Consider the following 12,341-nt stretch of genomic DNA (forward strand, 5'->3'; position numbering starts at 1 on the left):
CAAAATTCATAATAATTGTGATAATTATATATATTATACACTAAGTTAATAATAATAACCAAGAGCACAAATAAATCCAAAATTGCAGCAATTCAATGTATGACCTTATCATTATGAAAGGGAATCCATAACAATTATATATGCAATGAAGATGGAAATATATAAATAGAATTGCAATGTAAAATAAATATATAATATACTAAAATCCATCTATATAAAATCATAGATATATAAAATATACTAAAATATGCATTAATCTAACAGAAAGGTAAATTACTATCAGTGTCAGTGTTTTATATATTTTCTATATGCTTATTGTTAATAATAGGGCCAGGACCATTTATAATATGTGCCCAATATATTCTTAAATTAATGTGAAGACATATATTATAGAATATTGAGATCGATTATGAAAGGTCCCAAATCACTGGGATAAACAAAGCTTATTCGAATGTGACTAAAATTAACAAACTAAACTGCCTTAATGTAAAAATGGATTCAAGTCTAATTCTGCATTTAACCCCTCAGGTGTTAACGAACCAAAACTATAAATCAGTTCTGCCTCTTTATATAAAATCATTCTTTCAAAATCGCCCCCTCTACCATCTTGTTTAACCTTTTTAATGCCCCACCAGCATAGATCCTTTGGATTACTATTATGGCATTCCTTGAAATGTTTAGAGACCAAGTGGCCCTCAAAGCCATTTTTGATGTTATTCACGTGATCTCTTATTCTGTCCCTCAATTTTCTCTGGGTTTGTCCTAAATATTGTTTCCTACAAGAACACTGTAGGAGATAAATTACCCCTTTGTCGCTACATCTAATTAGGTCCCTAATAATAAAAGTGTAGTCTCTAGTGGTGGAGGTTATTTTCTTTAATTTTGAACTGTATGTACATGCTACACAACTACAGCAAGGAAAGAAACCCATTAATTTAGATCCATTTAAATCCACATCAGACCAATTATTTTTACTCCTATACATACTTGGGGCTAAATTGTTTTTTAAATTCTTTGCCTTAGTGTAAATAATTTCTGGATGAGTTTTTACGTGGTCTCCTAATATATGGTCCTTTCTTATAAGATGCCAGTGTTTGTTTAAAATACCTTTTATATGGCCATGTTGAGCGTTAAATTTAGTTATAAAGGGAATATTTAGTTTTTCTACCTGATTAGTACCTACAGAACTTTTTTCTTTACCTCTAAGGAGTTCTTCCCTGTCTTTTAACCTCACTTTTTCAATTGCTGTATTTACATTTTTTTCATCATAGCCTTTATCTAAAAATCTATCTTTTAAAATTTGTGACTGGGTTTCAAAATCTTCGGGATTATTACAGTTTTTCTTGATTCTTGTGAACTGACTGGTAGGTATATTCTCAATCCATTTAATTAAATGGCAGCTTTCCATGTGGACGTAATTATTCGCGTCCACTTTTTTAAAAAATGTTTTCTTCTGTTAAGTGTGATCAGTCCACGGGTCATCATTACTTCTGGGATATTAACTGCTCCCCTACAGGAAGTGCAAGAGGATTCACCCAGCAGAGCTGCATATAGCTCCTCCCCTCTACGTCACTCCCAGTCATTCTCTTGCACCCAGCAACTAGATAGGTCGTGTGAGAGGACTATGGTGATTATACTTAGTTTTATATCTTCAATCAAAAGTTTGTTATTTTAAAATAGCACCGGAGTGTGTTATTACCTCTCTGGCAGAGTTTGAGGAAGAATCTACCAGAGTTTTGCTATGATTTTAGCCGGAGTAGTTAAGATCATATTGCTGTTCTCGGCCATCTGAGGAGTGAGGTAAACTTCAGATCAGGGGACAGCGGGCAGATGAATCTGCATAGAGGTATGTAGCAGTTTTTATTTTCTGACAATGGAATTGATGAGAAAATCCTGCCATACCGATATAATGTCATGTATGTATACTTTACACTTCAGTATTCTGGGAGAATGGTACTTCACTAGAATTACACTGTAAGAAAGACATAAAGCTGTTTAATAACTAGAGATTATGTTTAATGTTTTTGCTGGAATGTAAAATCGTTTTCATTTGCTGAGGTACTGAGTGAATAAATGTTTGGGCACCATTTTTCCACTTGGCAGTTGCTTAAATCTGTTTTTTTCTGTCAGTTTCTGTTCTCCCTCACTGCTGTGTGTGTGGGGGAGGGGCGCTTTTACTATGCATCAAATATTTCAGTCAGCAACTCATTGTATTCCCTGCATGATCTGGTTCATCTCTACAGAGCTCAGGGGTCTTCAAAACTTATTTTGAGGGAGGTAATTTCTCTCAGCAGAGCTGTGAGAATTATAGTTTGACTGAAATAAAAACTTTTATTCTGTAATTTGTTTCCTGCTTTCAGAAATTGTTATCTTTGCTAATGGGATTAAACCTTTGCTAAAGTTGTGTTGTTTACAAGGATTGAGGCTATAACTGTTTCAATTTATTAATTTTTAACTGTCATAGATCTTCTGTGCTTCTTAAAGGCACAGTACGTTTTAATATTATTCTATTTGAATTGTATTTCCAAGTTGCAATTTTATTTGCTAGTGTGTTAAACATGTCTGATTCAGAAGATGATACCTGTGTCATTTGTTGCAATGCCAAAGTGGAGCCCAATAGAAATTTATGTACTAACTGTATTGATGCTACTTTAAATAAAAATCAATCTGTACAAATTGAACAAATTTCACCAAACAACGAGGGGAGAGTTATGCCGACTAACTCGCCTCACGTGTCAGTACCTACATCTCCCGCTCAGAGGGAGGTGCGTGATATTGTAGCGCCGAGTACAGCTGGGCGGCCATTACAAATCACATTACAGGATATGGCTACTGTTATGACTGAAGTTTTGGCTAAATTACCAGAACTAAAAGGTAAGCGTGATCACTCTGGGGTGAGAACAGAGTGCGCTGATAATATTAGGGCCATGTCAGACACTGCGTCACAGGTGGCAGAACATGAGGACGGAGAACTTCATTCTGTGGGTGACGGTTCTGATCCAAACAGACTGGATTCAGATATTTCAAATTTTAAATTTAAACTGGAAAACCTCCGTGTATTACTAGGGGAGGTGTTAGCGGCTCTGAATGATTGTAACACAGTTGCAATACCAGAGAAAATGTGTAGGTTGGATAAATATTTTGCGGTACCGACGAGTACTGAGGTTTTTCCTATACCTAAGAGACTTACTGAAATTGTTACTAAGGAGTGGGATAGACCCGGTGTGCCGTTCTCACCCCCTCCGATATTTAGAAAAATGTTTCCAATAGACGCCACCACAAGGGACTTATGGCAAACGGTCCCTAAGGTGGAGGGAGCAGTTTCTACTTTAGCTAAGCGTACCACTATCCCGGTGGAGGATAGCTGTGCTTTTTCAGATCCAATGGATAAAAAGTTAGAGGGTTACCTTAAGAAAATGTTTGTTCAACAAGGTTTTATATTGCAACCCCTTGCATGCATTGCGCCGATCACGGCTGCAGCGGCATTCTGGATTGAGTCTCTGGAAGAGAACATTGGTTCAGCTACTCTGGACGACATTACGGACAGGCTTAGAGTCCTTAAACTAGCTAATTCATTCATTTCGGAGGCCGTAGTACATCTTACTAAACTTACGGCGAAGAATTCAGGATTCGCCATTCAGGCACGCAGGGCGCTGTGGCTAAAATCCTGGTCAGCTGATGTTACTTCTAAGTCTAAATTGCTTAATATACCTTTCAAAGGGCAGACCTTATTCGGGCCCGGGTTGAAAGAGATTATCGCTGACATTACAGGAGGTAAAGGCCATGCCCTGCCTCAGGACAAAGCCAAAGCCAAGACTAGACAGTCTAGTTTTCGTTCCTTTCGTAATTTCAAAGCAGGAGCAGCATCAACTTCCTCTGCACCAAAACAGGAAGGAGCTGTTGCTCGCTACAGACAAGGCTGGAAACCTAACCAGTCCTGGAACAAGGGCAAGCAGACTAGGAAACCTGCTGCTGCCCCCAAAACAGCATGAATTGAGGGCCCCCGATCCGGGATCGGATCTAGTGGGGGGCAGACTTTCTCTCTTCGCCCAGGCTTGGGCAAGAGATGTTCAGGATCCCTGGGCGCTAGAGATAATATCTCAGGGATACCTTCTGGACTTCAAATACTCTCCTCCAAGAGAGAGATTTCATCTGTCAAGATTGTCAACAATCCAGACAAAGAAAGAGGCTTTTCTACGCTGCGTACAAGAGCTCTTGTTAATGGGAGTAATCCATCCAGTTCCACGATCGGAACAGGGACAGGGGTTTTACTCAAATCTGTTTGTGGTTCCCAAAAAAGAGGGAACTTTCAGACCAATCCTGGACTTAAAGATCCTAAACAAATTCCTAAGAGTTCCATCGTTCAAGATGGAGACTATTCGGACAATTTTACCTATGATCCAAGAGGGTCAGTACATGACCACTGTAGATTTAAAAGATGCTTACCTGCACATACCGATTCACAAAGATCATTACCGGTACCTAAGGTTTGCCTTCCTAGACAGGCATTACCAGTTTGTGGCTCTTCCATTCGGATTGGCTACAGCGCCAAGAATCTTCACAAAGGTTCTGGGTGCTCTTCTGGCGGTACTAAGACCGCGGGGAATCTCGGTAGCTCCATACCTAGACGACATTCTGATACAAGCTTCAAGCTTTCAAACTGCCAAATCTCATACAGAGTTAGTGCTGGCATTTCTAAGGTCACATGGATGGAAGGTGAACGAAAAGAAAAGTTCACTCGTTCCACTCACAAGAGTTCCCTTCCTGGGGACTCTTATAGATTCTGTAGAAATGAAGATTTACCTGACAGAGGACAGGCTATCAAGACTTCAAAGTGCTTGCCGCACTCTTCATTCCATTCAACACCCGTCAGTGGCTCAATGTATGGAGGTAATCGGCTTAATGGTAGCGGCAATGGACATGGTACCCTTTGCACGCTTACACCTCAGACCACTGCAACTGTGCATGCTAGGTCAGTGGAATGGGGATTACTCAGACTTATCCCCTTCTCTGAATCTGGATCAAGAGACCAGAAATTCTCTTCTATGGTGGCTTTCTCGGCCACACCTGTCCAGGGGGATTCCATTCAGCAGACCAGACTGGACAATTGTAACAACAGACGCCAGCCTTCTAGGTTGGGGTGCCGTCTGGAATTCCCTGAAGGCTCAGGGACTATGGAGTCAGGAGGAGAGTCTCCTGCCAATAAACATTCTGGAATTGAGAGCAGTTCTCAATGCCCTCCTGGCTTGGCCCCAGTTGACAACTCGGGGGTTCATCAGGTTTCAGTCGGACAACATCACGACTGTAGCTTACATCAACCATCAGGGAGGGACAAGAAGCTCCCTAGCTATGATGGAAGTATCAAAGATAATTCGCTGGGCAGAGTCTCACTCTTGCCACCTGTCAGCAATCCACATCCCGGGAGTGGAGAACTGGGAGGCGGATTTCTTAAGTCGTCAGACTTTTCATCCGGGGGAGTGGGAACTTCATCCGGAGGTCTTTGCCCAAATACTTCGACGTTGGGGCAAACCAGAGATAGATCTCATGGCGTCTCGACAGAACGCCAAGCTTCCTCGTTACGGGTCCAGATCCAGGGATCCAGGAGCAGTCCTGATAGATGCTCTGACAGCACCTTGGGACTTCAGGATGGCTTACGTGTTTCCACCCTTCCCGTTGCTTCCTCGATTGATAGCCAGAATCAAACAAGAGAGAGCATCAGTGATTCTAATAGCACCTGCGTGGCCACGCAGGACTTGGTATGCAGACCTGGTGGACATGTCATCCTGTCCGCCTTGGTCTCTACCTCTGAAACAGGACCTTCTGATACAGGGTCCCTTCAAACATCAAAATCTAACTTCTCTGAAGCTGACTGCTTGGAAATTGAACGCTTAATTTTATCAAGACGTGGGTTTTCTGAGTCAGTTATTAGTACCTTAATACAGACTAGGAAACCTGTTACCAGAAAGATTTACCATAAGATATGGCGTAAATACCTACATTGGTGTGAATCCAAAGGTTACTCTTGGAGTAAGGTTAGGATTCCTAGGATATTGTCTTTTCTACAAGAAGGTTTAGAAAAGGGTTTTTCTGCTAGTTCATTAAAGGGACAGATCTCAGCTCTGTCCATTCTGTTACACAAACGTCTGTCAGAAGTTCCTGACGTCCAGGCTTTTTGTCAGGCTTTGGCCAGGATTAAGCCTGTGTTTAAAACTGTTGCTCCACCATGGAGTTTAAACCTTGTTCTTAATGTTTTACAGGGCGTTCCGTTTGAACCCCTTCATTCCATTGATATAAAGTTGTTATCTTGGAAAGTTCTATTTTTAATGGCTATTTCCTCGGCTCAAAGAGTCTCTGAATTATCAGCCTTACATTGTGATTCTCCTTATTTGATTTTTCATTCGGATAAGGTAGTCCTGCGTACTAAACCTGGGTTCTTACCTAAGGTAGTTACTAACAGGAATATCAATCAAGAGATTGTTGTTCCTTCTTTATGCCCAAATCCTTCTTCAAAGAAGGAACGTCTACTGCACAACCTGGATGTAGTCCGGGCTCTAAAATTTTACTTGCAGGCAACTAAGGAATTCCGACAAACGTCTTCTCTGTTTGTCATTTACTCTGGGCAGAGGAGAGGTCAAAAAGCTTCCGCTACCTCTCTTTCTTTTTGGCTTCGTAGCATAATTCGTTTAGCTTATGAGACTGCTGGACAGCAGCCTCCTGAAAGAATTACAGCTCATTCTACTAGAGCTGTGGCTTCCACTTGGGCCTTCAAGAATGAGGCCTCTGTTGAACAGATTTGCAAGGCTGCAACTTGGTCTTCGCTTCATACTTTTTCCAAATTTTACAAATTTGACACCTTTGCTTCATCGGAGGCTATTTTTGGGAGAAAGGTTCTTCAGGCAGTGGTTCCTTCTGTATAAAGAGTCTGCCTATCCCTCCCGTCATCCGTGTACTTTTGCTTTGGTATTGATATCCCAGAAGTAATGATGACCCGTGGACTGATCACACTTAACAGAAGAAAACATAATTTATGCTTACCTGATAAATTCCTTTCTTCTGTAGTGTGATCAGTCCACGGCCCGCCCTGTTTTTAAGGCAGGTAAATATTTTTTAATTTATACTCCAGTCACCACTTCACCCTTGGCTTTTCCTTTCTCGTTGGTCCTTGGTCGAATGACTGGGAGTGACGTAGAGGGGAGGAGCTATATGCAGCTCTGCTGGGTGAATCCTCTTGCACTTCCTGTAGGGGAGCAGTTAATATCCCAGAAGTAATGATGACCCGTGGACTGATCACACTACAGAAGAAAGGAATTTATCAGGTAAGCATAAATTATGTTTTTGTGTGGATTTTACTGTCAATGATACTTATTTCTAGATCCAAAAAATGCAAGCTTTTACTACTAATCTCACTTGTGAATTTTAGGCCGAGATTATTTTGATTTAGATCTTCCAAGAATAAACTAAGGAGTTCATAATCTCCATTCCAAATTATAAAGATATCATCTATAAACCTTTTATAAGATACCAAGTTCGCACCCCATGCTCCATTAAAGATAAAAAATTCTTCTAAATATCCCATAAAGACATTAGCATAACTGGGTGCGAACTTGGTACCCATCGCCGTTCCTTTTTGATGCAAATAATATTTCCCATCAAATATAAAATAATTATTATTTAAAATAAATTCAATACATTCCAGGATAAATTGACATTGATCCATCATTAAATTCTCATCTTTCTCTAGAAAGTGTTTAACCGCCTTCAGCCCTAGTTTATGATCGATGTTTGTGTATAGGCTAGTCACATCACAAGAAACCATTAAATATTTTTCATTCCAACTCATTTGGTTTAATAAATTTAACAATTGTGTTGAATCTTTAAGGTAGGCTGGTAACTTCACAACATATTTTTGAAGGAATTGGTCAATATATTGTGATAAGTTAGAAGTCAATGAATTTATTCCCGAAATGATCGGGCGCCCTGGTGGATTTATGAGGGACTTGTGGATTTTAGGCAAGAAGTAAAAGGTTGGGGTTCTAGGGAATTTTATTGTCAGAAAGTTAAATTCATTAAAATTGAGTAGTCCTTTAGAATGTGCGTCACTCAATAATTTATCTAAATTCTGTTTTTGTTTGATTATTGGGTCACTTAAAAGTTTTTTATATGTATCTTTATCACCTAAGATTCTTGCGGCTTCTTTAAGATAATCAATGGTATTCATTAAAACTACCCCCCCCCCACCTTTATCCGCTTGTTTAATAACGATTTCCTTATTATTTCTTAGATCTTGGAGTATTTTATATTCTTCCTTATAGAGATTAAAATTTAAATATTTACTCTTCCCATCCCACTTCTCAAGATCTTTTTTACCTTCTGTTCAAATAGGGTAAGGTTATCCCCTTTTTCTTTAGTCGGATAGAAGTTTGATTTATTTTTCAAATTTGTATGTTGATAATGTGATTTAACATCATTTCTTATATTGTTTTGTGGCTGATTTTCCAAGGGGTTTTTCAAAAAATACCTTTTAAGTGTTAGCTTTCTGATATATTGATTAATATTAATCAATGTTTCAAACTTATTTAATTTCGCAGTCGGTGCGAAAGACAAACCTCTACTCAATACTTTTTCTTGTATGGTGTTTAATTTAATACTGCTTAAATTAAAAATCCCTTCAGTATTTATCTTAACCTCATTTGTTTCTCCCTGTCGTCTAGGACCTCCTCCTCTTCTTCCTCTCTGTCCCTTTTTTCCCTTCTGAATTTTGTGTTTGTTTTTTGTTCCACTTCTAAAAAATCCCTAGAAGTCCCTGGTTTATTTATCAATTCCTTATTTCTATATTCAATCTCTGAGTCCAGTCTACCTCTTAAAGGACTGAATCTATTGGATGTGTGTATTCTCCAATTATTATGTTGATAATTTCTTCTATGATTAGTTTGGTTTTCATTTCTCTGGGGATAATAATTATCTGAAGAGGTATAATAATTTCTATTCCCTCTTTGTTCTCTATCTCTGTTGTAATAATGCCCTCTATTGTATTGGTATTCGTTTCTAACCTGATTATAAGAATTCATACCTACTCTTCTATTATCATAGTGAGATTGGTGGTTTTGTCCATAGTACCTATTTTGATTGTAATTTCTTATTTATCTCGGATTCCCTTCATTATAGCTCTCTTTTTGTTTTTTCTGAAAGACTTTAAGATGATTTTTACTTTTATTAGTGTTTGGGCTTTGTCTCTAGCTACCTCAGGGTTACTCATTTCTAGTGTCTCTTTTTCATTTATATCATCATTAAGCACTGTTTCTCTATTAGTTTGTGAGTAATCTTGTTCATCTCTGTTCTTTTTTCTCAATTTTCTCTCTAGAATATCTCTATTTAGTTTTTGTAAATTTTGTATAATATCTCTCTGTTTTTCTTCATATAGTTTAGATTTTTTGGAGGGGTCTAAACGCTTTTTAAATTCTTCTACTTTTAGTTTACTTTCTTCTAAGGTTATATTTCTTGATTTTATAATGATATTCATTAGATTGATAGATGCATTTTCTAATGTTTCATACCATTCTACTAATAAAAAATCCTGCAGCTCAAAATTGCATTCTTTTTTCAAACGTAAACCTTGTGGTACAATTTTTGATTCAACATATTTTTTCATAAAGGTTAGTTCAATCTTATGTTTTAATTCTTTAGTTAGTATTTTTTCAAAATCATTCAGGATTGATTCCAAATCCTCTTCTATATAACTATTATTAGTCACATTTGCCCCTTCAATTCCAGAGAGTAGGGAATCTCTCAAACTAAATATATCCATTCTATGGGTGAAACACTAATAGGTCAACAAATAAATAGAGTATCAAAGGAGTTAAAAATCAGAGTAAAACACAATCAACAAAATAGAATTAAAAACTCCTTAATACTATAATACCAGCACACATCAAACACGAATTGCACTCTGGAAGCAATTCATAGGAGAACACAGATAAAATACAAAAAAGATGTGCCCCTTCGTCTCTGCTGTCTGGAGAATTCGCAGTCTTGAAGCTAAACATAACACTGCAAAATTAGAAAATGAGCATATTTTACAAATAAATGTATTTGTATCCCCGTCTGCAGATAAAGGACCAGGGACATGAAACCCAATTTTGTTTGTGATTCAGACAGAGCATATCATTTTTTTAAAAAGTTTCCAATTTAATTCTATTATCAAATTTGCTTTATTCCCATGAAATTCTTTGTTGAAGAGATACCTAGGTAGAGCATCTTGAGCACTATATGGCAGGAAATAGCGCTGCCCTCTAGTGCTCTTGCAAATGCATAAAACTGCTGCCATATAGTGCTCCAAAAATGGGCCGGCTCCTAAGCTTACATTCCTGCTTTTGAACAAAAGATACCAAGAGAACAAAGACAATTGATAATATAATGAAATTACAAAGTTGTTTTATAATTGCATGCTCTATATGAATTGTGAAAGAAAATATGTGGGTTTCGTATACATTTAAATACAGTAGAATTGCATAAACAAGTGTATAATAAAACAGCAATTTGTTTTTCTGACAAATTTGAATAGTTACTTTAATTTGCCATGTGACAGCCATCAGCCAATCACAGACTCATATATGTATACACTGTGAACTTTTGCACGTGCTCAGTAGGGGCTGGTGCCTCAGAAAGTGTGCATATAAAAAGAGTGTGTACAATTTGATGATAGAAGTACATTTCTTAAAACTGCATGCTCTATCTGAATCATGAACATCAGTGCTCCTTTTAACCCCTTAACGACCACGATATACCCTGTACATCGCTGGTCGTTATGTACCCTGTACATCACTGGTCGTTAAGGGATTGTTTAGTGATAATAATAGCGTGGGTCTTGCGCGAGACAGCGCTATTCAAAAAGTAACCCCCATAGAAAGACCAGCTTTGTACCCTGCTAAAGGGTTAAAGAGTGCTAAGCAATCACCTTTATTGTTCTTTATGCAACCTTATAAACCACCTGCATCTCAACTCTAAATAAAATCTAATTGTAGAAATGATTTTGCTTTGTTTTTTTTATAACTTTGTTTTTCAAGGTCCACATAGATAGATTAAAAACACCATATGGGAGCCAGTGTACTGATGGAGAAAATATTAAGAATTTTTACAAGGATAACTATGGGTCTGGGTATACAAGAGAGGTAAGTGTATGTGTTTAGCATAGAATTTGTGAAGAGTTAATAAACTGACACATTTTGTATTTATGTACTTCTAAATAAAAAAAACTGTAAGGGACCACAAGACTATGGGCCCTATTTAAGAAAGTCTGGCGGACCTGATCCGACAGTGCGGATCAAGTCCGCCAGACCTCGCTGAATATGGAGAGAAATACGCTCGCCGTATTCAGCATTGCACCAGCAGCAACGCCACCCCCTGCAGACTCGCGGCCAGTGGGCCGCCAGCAGGGGGGTGTCAATCAACCCGATCGTACTAGATCGGGTTGATTTCCGGCGATGTCTGTCCGCCTGCCCAGAGCAGGCGGACAGGTTATGGAGCAGCAGTCTTTGTGACCGCTGCTTCATAACTGCTGTTTCTGGTGAGTCTGCAGGCTCGCCAGAAACACGGGGCATCAAGCTCACTACGGAGCTTGATAGATATGCCCCTATGGGTACTATAGGGTCAAACGGGGACAATCTATGTGTCAAAAATAAGAACATTAAAACCGTGTCCTTAAAAGTTCATAAAAAGCCTGAAACTGAATCATTTGACTCTAACCTAACTTAAAGGACACTGGTCAAAATGGAAATGCACATAGATGAATTCCATCTTTGAATAGAAACATATTTGTAATATAAACGTATTGGCTTAAATGCTTCTAGTAAAAGTTATCACTGTTTTAGTGTTAACATTTTTCTCTGCACGTGCATGTGAAGCATAGCTAGATATTCTCAGTGCACCAGCATTTTAAATACTGCAGCTGCTCAGAGCACCAGTGGCGCTTGTGTCATGTCAGCAATTAACAAATTGAGTCATTACCAGATGGTACAAGCACCGTAGTCTCTTAGAGCAAGTGCTGTGTTTAAAATGCTGGTGCACGTGCATACTTAAATATACTTTTGTAACAGCTATAGCTTTTACTAGCAGCATTTTTGCTAATACATATATATCATAAAAATGCTTCTATTCAAAACTGAAATGTATCCATGTAGATTCTAATTTTGGCTGCAATGTCCCTTTAACTGGAAACACTTCTCTACATTGATTGGATCACTTAGTACATTTTTTTTTTTTAAATTAGAGAGAAGAAAGAATTAAAAAAGAGAAAACAGGGAGAGGTGTATTAACACTATAAAAGGATATGATACACTACTCCT

At 38.3% G+C, this 12,341-nt stretch overlaps 1 protein-coding gene across 1 annotated transcript in view; it reads left to right on the forward strand.

The window, feature by feature from the left end:
• The window catches only part of LOC128642671 (amiloride-sensitive sodium channel subunit gamma-like), a 169,874-nt gene that overhangs the window by 25,476 nt on the left and 132,057 nt on the right, over positions 1 to 12,341 (forward strand). Inside the window, exon 5 of the mRNA XM_053695453.1 lies at positions 11,064 to 11,168. Within this exon, the coding sequence (XP_053551428.1) occupies positions 11,064 to 11,168 (105 nt within the window). The remainder of the gene's footprint in view (positions 1 to 11,063; positions 11,169 to 12,341) is intronic.

The sequence above is a fragment of the Bombina bombina genome, chromosome 12, assembly GCF_027579735.1.
Source record: "Bombina bombina isolate aBomBom1 chromosome 12, aBomBom1.pri, whole genome shotgun sequence".
In the NCBI taxonomy this organism is placed as follows: domain Eukaryota; kingdom Metazoa; phylum Chordata; class Amphibia; order Anura; family Bombinatoridae; genus Bombina; species Bombina bombina.